The following is a 15,753-nucleotide window of genomic DNA, read 5'->3' as shown; positions in this document are numbered from 1 at the left end:
GACTGCCTACACGACAGGCTCTTATCCCAGCTTCAGAGGAGCACAATGATGACCTGCACAATAAAGCCTTTAGGTCAAAAACTGTAAAACTATAAGCAAAGAACTGTTATATAGATGGAAACACAGTCAACATCCATGACCATAAATCCAATGCCTTATCTTATCTATTACATTTAGTCATTTTACATTTAGTCATTTTATTTATATAAATAAAATGTGCTTTATTATATTTATCTATAACACCTTATAAAGTAGAAAAAGCCTGATAGCAAGAGGACAGAAACGGACAGTGGTCCGTCGGACGGTGGGGCCGTCCAGAGGCCTGCGGCAGCGTGCGCTCTGGGTAAGAGGGCGCCGGTGGCTGGAGCAGAGGTGGCGGGCCAGGGCCATGGGGTGGCCATCTTCCCAGAAGTGCGGTGAGCCCTGGGCGGACCACCTGCCAGTGAGCCATCTCTGCCAATATGTGTCTGAGGGCCAGGACAGCGACAAGCAGCCACTCTCCGCCTCCTACAACAGATGGACTGGCCACACTGCTGAGGGCCTCTCACACAGGCGGGCGCATGCTCCCTCACACAGGCGGGCACATGCTCCCTCACACAGGCGGGCGCATGCTCCCTCACACAGGCGGGCGCATGCTCCCTCACACAGGCGGGCGCATGCTCCCTCACACAAGCACATACGAATGCATACGTTGCATACACTTTGACATGCGCACCATTAACACTGACTTAGGACTACTCAATATCCAAAGAATGGAAATAATAACAAATAAAGAGAAGTTAAGTCTATTCTCTCAGATATATATTGATAGTGTACTGTACTGATAGTGTATATTAAATTGTTCATTTAACAGTCAAATCAAAATAGAACTTACTCCCTATGATCTTAAGTCCATTTCTGAACATCTTCAATGGTTGGACTCCAGTATAGCTGCACACCATGAGCCTTGTGCTGATAAGTCAAAGGCTGGCCAATGTGAATACCCAATATCTTTGCTCTAAGAGCTCGAGTCCTATGGACCTGTCACCCTGCTAATAGGGGAATGAACCGGTTCCACAAGCTTCTGACAAACTATTTGTTTTGCTGTGAACTTTGCTCTTTGTTTTGAGACTGGGTTCTTTTTTGTGTGACAATTTTTGGACAATCTGAGTTTCTCAAGGACAGAGCATACATGACTCCCTATTGGTGACAAACTTGCCTGTTTCGCAAGGAAGGAAAAGGGAGGGTGTGAAAGAAAAACCCCCATGATACTCTATTAAACCTTGTAAACCATTTTGTGACCATGATTATGACGAACCCAGAAATGCCCCTACAATACTGAGCTGGACAAACCTATTGAATAGATTGCACAAAAAAGGGTTTATTCAAATCTTATACTAAGTTATCTACAACAAAAGGTATGTTTCCACAAGAACAGATATCCTGAATAGATTATCTATTCTGCTCAAAACATCCATCTTGGCACCTTTATTTAGACGAACGTGTGACAAACGAGTTCTGCCACACAATGTTCCTAATAAAGACCTTCAAGCACAAGAAATAGAGGGGAGCAACAATGAGTTTCTATTTGTAGGTCTTAGCAAACATGTGCCGGTGTGTGATCCCCTACTTATTACACAACAACTGAAGGTGGTCAGATGTCTGTCTTTACTATAGTTTTCAGCAGTGGACTACATGGCACAGTGTTAATACCGTAGCCATGGTAATGCTTGCTTCATTGATGACACTCATGTATCATAGGTCTCTTGTTCTATGTGCCCTGAATATTATATTATGGGCTAAGGATCCAATATTTATTTTAAACCAATACAAAAATACATCTAGGCTACAGTCTTTCATTTAATAGAGAATTACTCGAAAAACAAACACACTCATTAATATTCAATGAGCCTTTGAACCAAAACAATAAAGTGAGAACGGCCAAAGTGAGAGCACAAGAAATGAACTGCATTGTCTGACAAAGGATCAGGAGAAAAATGGTCTGAAATACCATATAGTGTTTTCTCGTCACTGGGAATGTCATTGCAGCTAGCTAAATATACAAAGCTTGAGACACGGGTTTACCTGTTGGAATAGATTTTTGCACGACGAGCAAGAGAGACAAAAACCTGGTGGAGGAGCGGACTCGGCTCCCTCCTCAGATCTGGGCAAGATGGTGAGTGAGAGCCAGTCCCACCAGTAACTGGAACCCCTTTCCAGCAAAGAAAAAGACAAACGAACGGCTGGAGGCGAGAATCCTGCTCCGTGGAACCCTGAGACTGGACCAGATGAGGAGGAAGAAGGGGAGGAGGAAGAGGGGGAGGAGGAGGAAGAGGCAGCCGAGTATTCCAGAGACGCAACACAGGCAGGAAGGACAGTGTTACAGCAACAGCATGGTGCTGCTACCGTCAGTGAGGAAGACAGCCAGGGCGGATTCAATCAGAGCTGGAGGAGAAAGAGGAGGAGAGTGCAGCAGGGAGAGTGGAGAGAGCCCTGCTGGAGGAAGGATGCGGCCAGTGTTTAGTCCTTTGTGCGCCGTGTCAGCAAGGATTATCAAAGGAGGAGGAGGAGGAGGAGGAGGAAGCTGACAGGGGGGGCAGACTGGTTGTCCAATAAGCAGCGCATTCAGGTCGACCAGTACTATACACACACACACACCGCCTTTCTCATACATGCAGGCTGATTTGGACTCGTATGTATGCTCCGCTCAACATGCACACACAAAACATGTGGTTAAGAAAGACAACATTCTACAGCCTGCCTTCCTCATACCCCAGGGATACAGTCAACAGACGGGCAGGGAATATAGAGTAGGGGGAGGGGTGATGAGAGCAGGGTAGAGAAAGGGAGAGGCGGAGTGTTTGGAGAGGGGAGTGTGCCTCTCTAGGAGAAGGAAATGGGCGGGGGAAGAGGGGGACTTGATGAATGAGCACCTGCCATGATTCTAATTTTCAATTCCTGGTTGGCTGTACGAATGTGTGTGTGTTAGTGGGAAGGCAGAGGAAATAGGATGTGTCTATGCACACGTACACACTTTCAGCCTTGAACAGTCCTTTAAATGTGGCAACAACTGTGAGAGGTATGTTTTACTACCAACCACACTGCATACTATGGACACTGGCACTCAAGACACCACTGACACATATGCATCTGATATCCGTAGCCGCTGACTGGCCAATGAAAGGGGGATGAAAGGGGTGGTGGCGTGCCGCCGCAGAAGAGACAGACTTCTGTAATGAAGTCTGCTCTCTGTCTCGTAAAACAAAGACAGTTTTGTCTGTACAATGAGTCAGACAAGCAAGTTCAGGAACAGAAGAGAGGCGTTCAGTTCACACAGCTCCTCTGTTGCAGGGACTTGGGGGGTCCCAGGTGATAAAAGTATGTTATTCTATTCATTTTGTTGAATACAAATATGTGGACCACATTTGATCTAACAATCTACCAAAAGGTGAAGTGGTCCCAAAAATGTGGCTTTTATGATGAATATCCCAATATTTAAAACTAAGCATATCTCACAGTCCTTAAAACAGCTCATCATAAAACAATGTCAGTTAATAATAATGAGCAAAGACGTTCTGCAACAGCAAGAATATATTTGAAAGAGCTTTTTGGGGGGTACAATTGTGGTATTAACTCATCAGCTGAGTATAGAACAAATTATAAAATACTGTGTTAGCTTCTAATCCTTGTACACAAGAGACAGCATTGGGATATAAGCTAAACCCACTCTATGATTTGTATATACAAAATACAATAATTTCCCCAAAGTCCCCACACTGAAACAGTACACAAAGCCTACCTTGAGAATTTCTGTATGAGCTCCATCGAAACGTCCTTTTTAAACAAAACATTGCCAATGTGGTGGCAGTTTTAGAACCGATTTCACTTCTTAAAGACACACAAAGACTCACTGACTAATAGCTTGGGTGACAGACTTGAGTTAATCTAAATCAAACTCTACTGTACTACTAGACTACATCCATCATACAAGTCACCCCCATACATGTCCATAGACCTGGAGCTTTCGTTAATACCCTAAACTCAATTGTTCATGTTAATACATTAGGTTGTGGTTATTCCAGTCAACAACAAAAATATAGCAATTGTTATGCATTAATAGACATTGATCATTAACCTTATAGAAAGCACATATATCATACAATTTAATATTCAGCCATCGGGTTACAGACCGCAAGCATGTTAAATTGACAAAAGACTGTCAAAACCTCTACACCTTCTCTAACCACTGAAATGACAGGGCTATATATGAGCCGCGTGGTTTTAAAGTAAAACACCGTCAGGGCCAATCATCACGACTGTTTATTAAACTCGGTTGACATTTGATATTTTTGCTTGCTTAGATTGCATCTGTTACAATGGACTAAATACATTATCTCGCTTGGTAACGTTAACTGAGCAACGCTTTTAGAGTGATATTGCATGCAATGGTGCCTATGACTTACAAACTAGCTAACCAAGTAGCTAGCTAGCCGAGTGTAAGTGGCAGCGCTTGCATTGAAACACACTGTCAGATCAAGCTAGCTCTACCGTTAGCACATGAAAACAACCTAAGCAAGTGTTTTTTTAGCTGAGCTTTTGTCATAGTGTACTTACGTTAGATGAAACGTCTTTGATTAGTGGCCAGGTGTAGTTCTAAAAAAGCGTTCAAGGCCATGTTGACAGCTTTTTGTTTCGCTCGCTTGTGGGAGCGTTTGATGTTAGCTAACAGGCTAGCAAATATAGCTTGCTTCGAGACCGACACACACACTCATAGCCAACAACAAGCAACACACCCACATAATTCAGGCAGTGCAGTGCGTCACTTGACATGCCTTGATCACTTGCTGTCTGGCACCGCCAGTGTGGTATCAAGCCTGTGAAGCAACAAACGGAAATATTAGTCCTTGTAAATTAATCATTGGGGAAGCCTACCATTTTGGTTAACTATACGATTTTTGGGGGGATTGCTATTTGCCAAATAAATATCGTTCTTGGTGTAATTGAGCGAGTTCGAGCCACCAAATAATAACGACGTGGCAAGAAACTAAGCGCACTTGCGCAAAAATATTGTAACAACTATTTTCCCATTCTAAATGGTAAAATGTGCGCAGTCATCCTTGACAGTTACATAATATATGCAATAAAAACTAATCAATACGACGTTCACGTTACCATAGGTTGCGTTCGTCTCAGAAACCCGGCGTTTGTTGTAACGTAGTGCCACCTGCCGACGATGATGTTCACATACACCATTCTCGCCTACAAGATTGAATTATTTTTGACTCTAAACAATTGGACGAAATGTTGTATCGGTAAAAGCGGTTTGAGCGGCCAAGTCGTCGACGTCTGAAATATTTCCACTCACCACACTGAAAAGAAAATAGTTAACACGATGAATTATTCATGTTAACAAAGAGTTATTTCTTGGTCTTTGACTGATGTATCGCTCAATTATAGACTGTAGCCTCCATTATCTTCCAAAAATGTTTAATTTGAATCCAATGAAATTATGCAATTCATCAAAGAAAGTCAACAATTAACACACATTTGTAAAGCGTACTGTACCATTTATAGATCATTAATGATTTGGTTGACATGACATTTTGGATAATGGCATCACTGTCTGAGTAAGCAACAATGTATGGCAATCTATGGTTCTTCCAATGGGGTACACATGTAAAGCAGACAAATGTGAGACTAATACTTCTCCATCTTAAACCAACAAAAATATTGTGTGCGAAATACTGAAACAATAACACGTCTGTTTATAATGTCAGTATTACGGGATCGTAACTAAGTTGTCAATTTCTCTTAAGTGTATAAATTGTACAATAAATTAAAACATTTATAACCTCCTTTAGTAAATCATTACAAATATAAAGACATACATAAACTAGTCTTTATTAAAACAAAAACAGTCCCTCTCCCAAAAAATAAATATATCACAGTAAAGGTAAACTGCCTTGAGGTGCTAAAATAATCCCAAAGACATAGAAAAGTCCCATTAGGAGATTGAGCTTGGCTGTCTTCTGTGGTATCTTGGAATAGCACTGGCTGCGGAACTGCCTCTCCAGGGGGAAGGCCATGGGCAGAGTGAGCAGAGGCAGGGCCATGCTGATGGTGTAGCGCGTGGCCAGAATGCAAAAGAGCACGTAAGGGACAAACAGCAGAAGGTTGTAGAGTATGTAGGAGAGTGTGGGGCCAATGAGGATGGCCAGTGTGACAATGCCTGCTTGCTTATCGGAGTCCATGTCTCTAGTGTTGTTGCTGTGAAGGATAGCCTCAGTGTTGAGAGCAAGAGGGACGGCATACACCAGTGGCAGGACCGACAGGTAGCCCACCTGCACAGCGTGGGCAAACATGACCGCCAGTGGGCCAAACGTAATCAGGATCACAATGTCTCCGAGGGCCACATACTTTAGACCGATGCCTGCAAACAAGTGCAAACAAACATGTCCAATGGCATAAACAAATTAAAAAACATGTATATGGTCTTTGTCTTGAGTTTATGGTACAAATTGATAAATAATGCACAATCCTTGTGAGAAACAGAACTCATCAAGTGAAACGTGTTTTGGTCGACTATATTATGTGACTGTATCAACTGTATAGTAATAATTCAGAAATGATAGTAGTACTCTGCCTACATTACAGTATGCACGCTGTACTATTTGACCTACCTCCTGTGTAAAGGAAAGAGCTGGAGAGCCCTCCAAAGTAGATGAGCGCTAGATGCTCCAGTCGCAAGGTAGAGAGAAAGTACAGCAGGGTGGCACACAAGCACCCCACCGAGTACAGCACTGCTCCGAACATGACTACATCCTGTGGGGCCAGAATTTCATCCACCAGAGTCCTATCATCACTCTTCTTGTGGTCAATCCCTTTGGAAAAGTCATAGTATGTGTTTACCAGGTTCCCTGCACCATGCACTACTAACACAGCCACAGCACACACCATCAGGATCACCAAGTCAACAGAGCCATCTAGCTTGTAGGCCAGGGCACTGCCCAGTGCCACCGGGGTAAGCGAGGCACTGAAGCTCCAAGGCCGCAGGGCCAGCACATAGGCAGCACACTTGTTTCTCATGCTGGAAGTGACTCGGGTCATCCCTGAGATTTTGTGGTTGAAAGTATGGTGTTCTGCTGTGTCATTCAAGCCTGCTTTTCTCGTCCCGTTGTGTCCATTCAATCCAGCCATTACATATGTCTCTGCCCTGCTGAGTTTCTGCCCCTCTGCCATACCTCTGCCAGGGTCACCAGAAGTACTAGCAGTGCTCCAAAACGTGACGATTTTGCATGGACCTAAAATCAGAACACAATTGTAGGGGGTTTAATATTTTGGACAAATAACCAAAACGAATTCCCCTATGTTTAAAGGACAATGGGTAAACTGAAAAGTGTATTAACATTAACACCAAATTATGCCAATACCAATGGAATTGCAGTTATTTGACTCTGTCGGTTACATCATAGCAAGAGTGGTCTAAAGTAAGGTTAAATGAAATAGATATTTAACAACTGAAATCAATTACAAGGCAAACATGTTACAACGTTAAAGCTTTAAATCTTACCTACTCTACCATGATTATTGTAAATCAGAGAAAGCAGAAGTGAGGAAGGATGAGTAAGACAAGCCAGAGCTAAGGAGAAGACCTCAGTAGATGAAGAATCCCTAGAACAATGCTTCACAATTTATTTTATACCCAAGAACAACCAATCACACCACATTTTTACCCTTATGTGGTCAGAATAGTTGACTAGCATTGCGACAGTAAATCAAGATGTGGTCAGACTGATATGACTTGCAATGCCACAGTAAGTTACACAATGAGGTGTGAGACCAATCAAGCAGATACTCCGTCCAGCAACTCCAGATGTAAGCGTATGAGAGGTGGGGGCAGGGTGACACCCAGCCATACACAATATATAGTTTACAAAATAAAAAGATTATGTAGTTGATCCTCAAGACTGAAGGTTAATGCAATGGAAACCAATTTCATAACTATAATACCTTAGCATATTACCACGTTAAAACAAATACTAGTAGGATTAAACCGAAACGAGATAATCGAGCTCATTAAGGAGGTGGTTAAATAAGAGTGGCACAGAAGTGTAGCCAACTTCCTTTCGATTATTTCACCGGTTACGTTATAAAATAGAAATGTACCTGGCGCTTCCGTACATGCACGTGGGAAAATATATGTTTGTATACAATGTCAAATAACTTTCAATATGGCATTGTTGTACTACCCTGACAACTAGCCAGAAAGCTAACAGAGATTATAGGATTAAAGCTAACAACTAGCCAGAGTGCTAACTAGTTAGCATCATCCAGTGGAGGAAAAAATTAAATGTCCGACCCTGGACCGTACCTTTTTAATGACAACTCTTTCAAATAAACTCGTTCACGCCATTATATAACATTATAATTTGACCACCATCCATTCACAGGGCTGACCCTGCTCAGACTGAGAGGCTGCTACGTGTCAATTTTGGTATTTCACTGGTTGACCACAGTTACCCCTGCTCTTGACGGGCGCCATTTACTCCAGTCCTTGTCAGTGCAACTCGAATTTGGGCCGTGGGAAGCTCGCGACCAAGAAATTAGTTCCGCATTTTGTAAAGAAATATTTGACATTTAATATTTTCGTTACGAAAGTATAATTTGCTCGGGACTGAACTATTTTATAATTGTATCATTGAGCTAACATAGATTTATTTTCTTTTCATTCTTTTTTAGGATTTTTTTCAATCTCAAATGTTGACTTCAAATGGACTTCAACATCTTCAGTGTATCACAAGAAGGTTATTCAATCCAATTTACATTTGCACCACCCGTTATCCAATGAAGCCCTACCATTTCCCTTACTGTACAATTTTATTTCACACATTTTGTTGTCATGCTACCGATTCAAATGAAGGACAAATAAATGTAGCAAAATATATATTTGATTTATTTAGGAATGAAATGTCTCGTAATCTAACGACTGGACCTATACACAAATGTTTTAATGTATGTTTAATGTTTCATTTTAATTTAATAAATATAAATTAACATGGAGTCTAATTTTATTGTTTAGATTAGAAGATTTAGTACGAGGGCTGGTTTCCTTTCCATTTAAACTTGTCACGCTCTGACCTTCATTTAAAGTAATGTGAAACCTTTTGGCAGACGGTACGGAATAGTGCAGCGGCCGGGGGTTGAATAGAAAGCTGCAAACTTTGATGCAGCCTTCAGCAGGCAGCTGGTGACCAAAGATTCCACAACCCAGTCCTCTGGACTGCGCTGCCACCAAAGTTGTCCACAAACGGCAACAAAGATTCTAAGGTGCTGTAAAAGCATGCAATGGACGTCCATTAATATCCATGGGGATAGATGGTGGTGAAATAGTTTAGTCTGTCTTCGTTGAGGGAATTTTTCTGGAGGGTGATATCGCAACGATGGTGTGTCAGACATTCAGAAGTTTACCAAGTGGCGACTTCAGTGCTCCTCTCCTTGCTGTGGCTGTTCTCTCTATTATATTTGCAGGGATGCAAGAAACCACAGCATTTCCTACCTGGAGATTAGAGGTATGGTGTGATCATTTCGCTTTTGATACTGCAACCGAAACTTAAAAAACAATCATCCTATCTGTGCCCCCAAGACTAAATAGAATAGTTCAATCGTATGATTATTAAAAGCTTCATACGGATTAATAGTAGATTTTAAAATAAATGTATTTATTGATGTCAAAATTGTACCTTGCTTTATTGTGATGTAATGAACATTCTGTCCTTTATTTTGTGACAATTATAAAAAATGTATAATTATAAATTCAGTATGCAATAGGCTAGCATTAAAACGTAGCAGTTATCAATCATGACACAATGCTCAAATGTAGATATGTGTTAAATTAGATGAATAAAGTAGTCTTTCAGGTTAAGAATATTGTTGAAGTGTACAAATTTATTCATTTAAACTGCAAGTGAAAATGATAATTCTCTTATAATATTAAAGAGTGGGATGTGGACTGGATAGTTGTTGATGTCATTTCCTCAGACATGGTTATCAATTAACCATATTAAAAATATCTCCTACACCGGAGGCCAGGTATGCCATATACAGAAGAGTTGATTACCTTTCCCATCTGTGATCAAATGGGGATAACATCAAATGAAATGAATGACATGTGTTGTGATTACCAACTCCATTGCATATGTTTCCTATTCATTTTATTGATTCCAAATCTGAAGCCTGCACAGCAAGTGTTAATTTAGCACCAGGAGTATTCATGATGATTAGATTGGACCTATATCAACACTCAACGAGTTAAAGGAACACTGCTGGTATTAATGAACACTTTTTAGATGTTAGCAGAGTGAAATAATCCATATCTTCCGATCAGTTTCAGACAGTTATACTCAGTGCACACTTGTACTACACTTGAAGACAGACAGCAAGAGTTTGCCAAGGCTGCGGCTTAGAACAACATGTCGTTTCAACAAATCCTGATTTAGGGTCAGGGTACATGGAGGGTTCTTGTATTGCTCCAACTGAAATGGAATGTCTGCTCCAGCTTCTTTGTTAGAATGTCTTCCCGTGTTCTAATAGCCTGTATGTCTCCTTGACGCTGTTATCAGTAAGACAGGAAGTCTTCATTCTACTGGCAAAAACTTTCCCTGTTTTCTTAAAGATTGAACAATGTGGATTTTGGAATTATAACACATACTGTACATAGTATTTAGTTGTGTTAATGATGGGTTGTTGGGTTTATTATTTTTTAATTCAAAACATATCACTACTTTAACAATTACAAGCTGTAACTTTAAAACACAATAAGTTTTGAAGCATTTTCAAGGTCAAAACAACTCTACAATAAAAAAGGTTTCCAGATAGCAATTCTTTTGGGTTCGTGTTAGATGTGTATATGTATATGTGTATGTATATGTAGTTTAAGCAATTTGTTTTCATGTTGCTAATTGGTCAAATTGTGTACAGTATTTTACATCTTCCCATTTAATTATCAGATTCATGTTTCGTCACTCAACACATTTCTAAAATGCAAATCATACATTGCTGAGCCTTTAAAGCTGTAAAAGGAGAATAGAATCCAGGTGTTATTATTGTGGAGTCTTTTTTGCCCCTCCCAAAAAGGACGACATCAGACATATCTGCTAAATGTATCATACTTAACGTTTGGAAAGCAGTTTTACGGCTGACCACTTCCTTTTTCCAAGGGATGGAATGCCCTCACATGAAAATGTACTGCGTAACATTAGTAAGGCACAGGGATTGCAACCATTATGTGCATTAGTCATTGTAATTACAATAGAGTTAAATATCCACAGGGTGGTCAAATCAAACAAGGACCCCTAACATAGTGGAATCTTGCAGGAATCATTGTCACTCAAGGTACACACAGCTGATATTCAAATTTTAACAGTTAGATGGTAAAGTATCATGGGTCTACATATAACGTGTAAGTACAGATTTTAAGTTTTAAAGCAGGTTGAAACCTGAACCAGAGGTCTTTGTTCATTTTTGTGATGTTCACATTAACTCTATTGACTTCTATCTTTATCAGTCAGAACTGAATGTCCCTAACTACTGCTTATCCTTTTCTTTTTCATCATGACTTGTTGATCAAAATCCTATGTGGTTAATCAAAGATTTTTTTGTCCAAGGAAGAAGCTCACACCTCTGGTGTGTTGCTGATTGGGATTCGTAAAGATGCCCGCTCGCAGGTGCTCCATCTCTCCAGGAACAAGCGCTACACCCTCACCCCTGAGAAACTTACATGGGACAAGTTCAAGCTCACATACAAGTATGGTGAAATGCTTTAAATGCTTCTGAAATCAAATATACAACGGTATCAGTAATTATGTTAAAGAGAGAGGAAGATGTGTAACCCTTACAATGACACAAGTATAACAAAAAGTCAAGGGAAATGAACAAACCTGTTCAAAATTGTTGAAAAAGGACTATTTCTGTGTAGCCTTATTTGGGCATGGAGAACTGAGTAGCGGCCGTGCTTTTATCTGATTCCTGTGGTAAAAAAAGAAAAGAAAGACAGTTTAAATAGATGATGGCATTGTTTCTGGGCAGGCTGCTGTCTTTCCCAACAAACTTGATGAATGCCAGTGACACACGTCGAGGCATCGCCAAGGCCTTCGGCATGTGGAGTGACGTCTCGCCCTTCAGCTTCAGAGAAGTACCAGCCGACCAAGATGCAGACATCAAGATAGGTGGGCACATATGAAGGGTCAGATGGCTGAGAGGTTAGGGAATCGGGCTATTAATCAGAAGGTTGCCGGTTTGATTCCAGCCCATGTCAAATGACGTTGTGTCCTTGGGCAAAGCACTTCACCCTACTTGCCTCTGGGGAATGTCCCTGTACTTACTGTAAGTCGCTCTGGATAAGAGCGCCTGCTAAATTACTAAATGTAAATGTAAGGGCAAAAACCAATGTGCACCTACCTCAGAACATCTGTAGTGTTTCTGTATCATCAGCAAAATGCGTTTGTGTGTAACACCATCCTGGCTGAAATGCCTTCTACCCCTACTTTATGGCTTATCTAATGTTCAGCATGATTCATGGCTGTATTTAAACCCCCCCCAAAAAAATTGGACATCCTCCAAGCATGTGTAACTATTTTGAACTAAATCATGCCTTACGCATCCCTTTGGGTTCAAACCTCAGGGTCTGGGACTCTTGTTCCAGCATACATTTTTGGTGAAAGTGAGAAAAATCACTGTCATCCTCTGGGGGATTAGAGAAGAAGTTTGTCCTTTGGATAGGAATCCATCACCGCTAGACCGTACTGTATGTGGAATGATGGAGTCTGGAAAGCGTGTTTCCCTTCTTGGCTCTGAAGCACAGTTCTCTCCTGGCAGGCTTTTACCCCATCAACCACACAGACTGTCTGCAGTCCTACTTGCACCATTGTTTTGATGGCATCACAGGTGAACTGGCCCATGCCTTCTTTCCCCCAACGGGCGAGATCCACTTTGATGACAATGAGTATTGGATTCTTGGAAACATGCGTTTTAGTTGGAAGAAAGGTTTGTACATTTTACTACAACACTTGCATTTTAATCCATGTATGTGTAAAGGGAAGATGTTCACTTCTTTTGATTTGGGAATACATGACAAACATTACACAACTGAGATGCCTCTAGTAACACAGACTATTCATGTTTGTTGTTTGTGCAGGGGTGTGGTTGACAGACCTGGTCCATGTGGCAGCTCATGAGATTGGCCATGTCCTGGGCCTCATGCATTCATTGAACCCCAACGCTATCATGCACCTGAATGCAACTCTGACAGGCCGCAAGCTCATCACACAAGATGAAGTGTGGGGCATGCACCGACTCTATGGTACATTCAAAAGACAACTTAATCAGTATTTTTTCAATCCATCTTACATTTCCATACTGCAGTTCAGATGCAAGGGCGGATTGCTGTTTCCAATTCCTATGCTGCAGACTAAGAATTTCTCCCTGGTTCCTGTCTTCCCTCCTCCTCGCCTCTCCTCCAGGATGTTTGGATAGATTATTTATCTGTCCAGCCTGGGCGCGGAAAGGCTATTGCGACAGCAAGCGCAAACTCATGCAGAAACACTGCCCTTCCAGCTGTGATTTCTGTTACGGTAAGAGTACAGAAGTCCAGAGGAAAAATTGAACTCTCAAAGCTACTGGTGTTGGAGAACTAATAGGAACTGTTCTGAATTGTTTTCCAATGCAACGATATGAGCCAGCAGCTATATATAGGGGAATAAAAGGGGCTGTCTCTTATTTCACAACAGGATTCCTAACCATTGAAGTTATATATTGTTGAGGGTCCATTAGATATTTGTGTGTAATAGTGGCAAGTGTGGAGAAGGGAGAGGATATAATACAATACAATTCCTGCCTTTGAATAATCTGTTCCTCATTGTTGATTGGGAGACATTGTACGGCTGTGGAAAATTCCTGAGTGACTCCAAACCGCTGGAATTTAAGACTGTGGGTTGAGGACTAGAGACGCGGAAGGTCAATTTGGGATTTTTGCGGCCTTAACAAAAGCAACTGTTTTTAACAGACCTCCAACTAAGTTGCCAATAGGCTTAGTTTTGTACTTCTGTCAAACCAAATCCGGAATATATTGATAGACTAGTTTTATGATTTGGGTAAAGCGCACTTAACATTTAGGAGGGGTATCCTACTGATTTAATGTTAGGGATATTGTAAAAGTACTCTCAGTAATAAGGAACCTTTAAGATTTACTGTATAAAAAATACCCACATAGGTCATGAAAAGAATGAGATGGTTGATACTTTGAAAGTGTCTAGAGAAGTCTATCTCCTCAGACTTGACCACTTCTGTCCACTACTTTTAGAGTTTCCCTTCCCCACTGTGGCCCCCACCCCCACCCCACCAAGGACCAAACACAAGCTGGTTGCAGAGGGCAAGAAGCTCACCTTCCGCTGTGGGAAGAAAATTGCAGCCAAGAGAGGCAAAGTATAGTGAGTATGCATTTGTTCATCCGGTGTCTCAAATTATGTAGAAACGACCACCGTATCGACTTAAGTGTTTAGAGGACGTCAAAAGCAACTGCAGTCAATAATAGATTCTGTGGTTACGTGGCCAAGTTCTAAAGGTCACACATGCCTCATTAGGTAATGTTTGCAGAGGAAAAGTGACTGTAAACATGTTCCCCTGGTTTTGAGCAGCTGGTACAAGGACGATGAGCTTTTGCAGTACTCCCATCCTGGCTACATCTCCCTAAAGGACGACCACATCAGCATAGTGGCCAACGCCATCAACGAGGGTACTTACACCTGCATTGTAAGGAAAAAGAATAAAGTCCTCACCAACTACTCCTGGAGGGTACGTGTTCGCTTCTGAGGGGGGCGATGGGCCACGCTCTCTGCACAGAAGCACTGGGGGTTAGCACCGAGGACACATACACATCTTGCTTGGTCAAACAGGGACCTCATTCTCTTGGGCACATATTTAAATGTATGTATGTTCTGTTTCTAAACATCCCAACATCTGTTTCTCCTCCCTATATGTGGTTTTGTAAGTGTTTTTGTGCGTGCACAATAAACACTTGTCCTGTGACAAGTTTTTTGGTGAGACTACTTTGTTAAACTACGTAGCAGGTCAATCTAATCTTGTTGGTGATGAACTCACAAACATGTTAGTGAGTTGGTGGCATGTTAATTGAACTTTAGTGTCAAAAAAGAAGAAAAAACACAGTAGGCTTACATTAATATGGAAGAAAATCAGTGACATAATGTTTAGAATTTGAAAAGGCATTGAATACTCAATATTGAAATGTATACACCACCGAATTTGTTGGTTTTGAATTCACCTCTTTAAAATTGAAACATGAATTTATTTCAATGTAAAAAAATCAGATCCACCTCAGGCCCCTCTCATCCGGGTGTAGCTGCAGGCAGTCATACATGCAGATCAGTCATACAATCACTGCCTGGGGTCTGAGGAGAGAGGTCCGGTCTGAGGAAACCAGTTGGACCCTATTCCTGATGTTGCAATCTGAATTTTTTCGGCTCAATTTTATTCAGCTCGAATTTTTGGGATCTGAATTTGACCTTTTGAAATTAGAGAAGCCTGAATTTTGTTCCATTACAATTTCTGAAGCTTGAATTTTTTTAAATAAAACGTCTGGTATCTGAATTTTATTGTTTGATTTTGAGCAACCTAAATGTCCGAACCTTGAATTTTTGGATCAGATTTGTTTTTTTACATTAAAATAAATTCATATTTCAATTTTCAAGAGGTGAATTCAAA

At 41.2% G+C, this 15,753-nt stretch overlaps 3 protein-coding genes across 5 annotated transcripts in view; 1 reads left to right on the top strand and 2 right to left on the bottom strand.

Annotated features, from left to right (window-relative positions):
- mib2 (MIB E3 ubiquitin protein ligase 2) overlaps nucleotides 1–4,703 on the bottom strand; it is a 30,741-nt gene extending 26,038 nt beyond the window's left edge. The window contains exon 1 of one of the 2 annotated variants that reach the window (XM_067239454.1): nucleotides 4,594–4,703. The gene's annotated coding sequence lies outside the window, so the exon portion shown is untranslated. Of the gene's footprint in view, nucleotides 1–2,064; nucleotides 2,113–4,593 lie in introns of those variants that run through there. The other variant, XM_067239455.1, reaches the window with a different exon arrangement.
- A 746-nt stretch (nucleotides 4,704–5,449) lies between these two features.
- On the bottom strand, nucleotides 5,450–8,507 carry ubiad1 (UbiA prenyltransferase domain containing 1). 2 transcript variants are annotated; one of them, XM_067240227.1, is made up of 3 exons: nucleotides 8,351–8,507; nucleotides 6,660–7,280; nucleotides 5,450–6,409 (listed from the first exon to the last, which is right to left on the bottom strand). In XM_067240227.1, exons 2-3 carry the CDS (start codon nucleotides 7,216–7,218, stop codon nucleotides 5,922–5,924), a joined length of 1,047 nt encoding a protein of 348 aa, XP_067096328.1. In that variant the 5' UTR covers nucleotides 7,219–7,280; nucleotides 8,351–8,507; the 3' UTR covers nucleotides 5,450–5,921. The 2 variants fall into 2 exon arrangements, with proteins under 2 accessions (XP_067096328.1, XP_067096329.1); XM_067240228.1 differs by lacking the exon at nucleotides 8,351–8,507 and adding an exon at nucleotides 7,550–7,641.
- A 730-nt stretch (nucleotides 8,508–9,237) lies between these two features.
- Nucleotides 9,238–15,070, top strand: mmp23ba (matrix metallopeptidase 23ba). The gene is made up of 8 exons (XM_067240297.1): nucleotides 9,238–9,548; nucleotides 11,643–11,782; nucleotides 12,064–12,203; nucleotides 12,853–13,020; nucleotides 13,172–13,336; nucleotides 13,497–13,607; nucleotides 14,336–14,462; nucleotides 14,670–15,070. Exons 1-8 carry the CDS (start codon nucleotides 9,420–9,422, stop codon nucleotides 14,842–14,844), a joined length of 1,155 nt encoding a protein of 384 aa, XP_067096398.1. The 5' UTR covers nucleotides 9,238–9,419; the 3' UTR covers nucleotides 14,845–15,070.
- The last annotated feature ends 683 nt before the right edge of the window (nucleotides 15,071–15,753 follow it).

This window comes from Osmerus mordax, chromosome 7 (assembly GCF_038355195.1).
Source record: "Osmerus mordax isolate fOsmMor3 chromosome 7, fOsmMor3.pri, whole genome shotgun sequence".
Lineage (NCBI taxonomy): Eukaryota > Metazoa > Chordata > Actinopteri > Osmeriformes > Osmeridae > Osmerus > Osmerus mordax.
Note: the sequence above shows the minus strand (reverse complement) of the source record. Positions and strands in the feature narration are given on the sequence as shown.

What these genes read in the sequence shown, in the direction of transcription:
- ubiad1 (XM_067240227.1), bottom strand. Translation starts at nt 7,218, where the DNA reads ATGGCAGAGGGGCAGAAACTCAGCAGGGCAGAGACATATGTAATGGCT. An exon ending in CTCTTTCCTTTACACAGGAG is followed by an intron (nt 6,410 to 6,659) that starts GTAGGTCAAATA and finishes ACTTGTTTGCAG; the next exon opens with GCATCGGTCTAAAGTATGTG.
- mmp23ba (XM_067240297.1), top strand. Translation starts at nt 9,420, where the DNA reads ATGGTGTGTCAGACATTCAGAAGTTTACCAAGTGGCGACTTCAGTGCT. An exon ending in TTCCTACCTGGAGATTAGAG is followed by an intron (nt 9,549 to 11,642) that starts GTATGGTGTGAT and finishes TTTTTGTCCAAG; the next exon opens with GAAGAAGCTCACACCTCTGG. An exon ending in CAGCTGTGATTTCTGTTACG is followed by an intron (nt 13,608 to 14,335) that starts GTAAGAGTACAG and finishes CACTACTTTTAG; the next exon opens with AGTTTCCCTTCCCCACTGTG.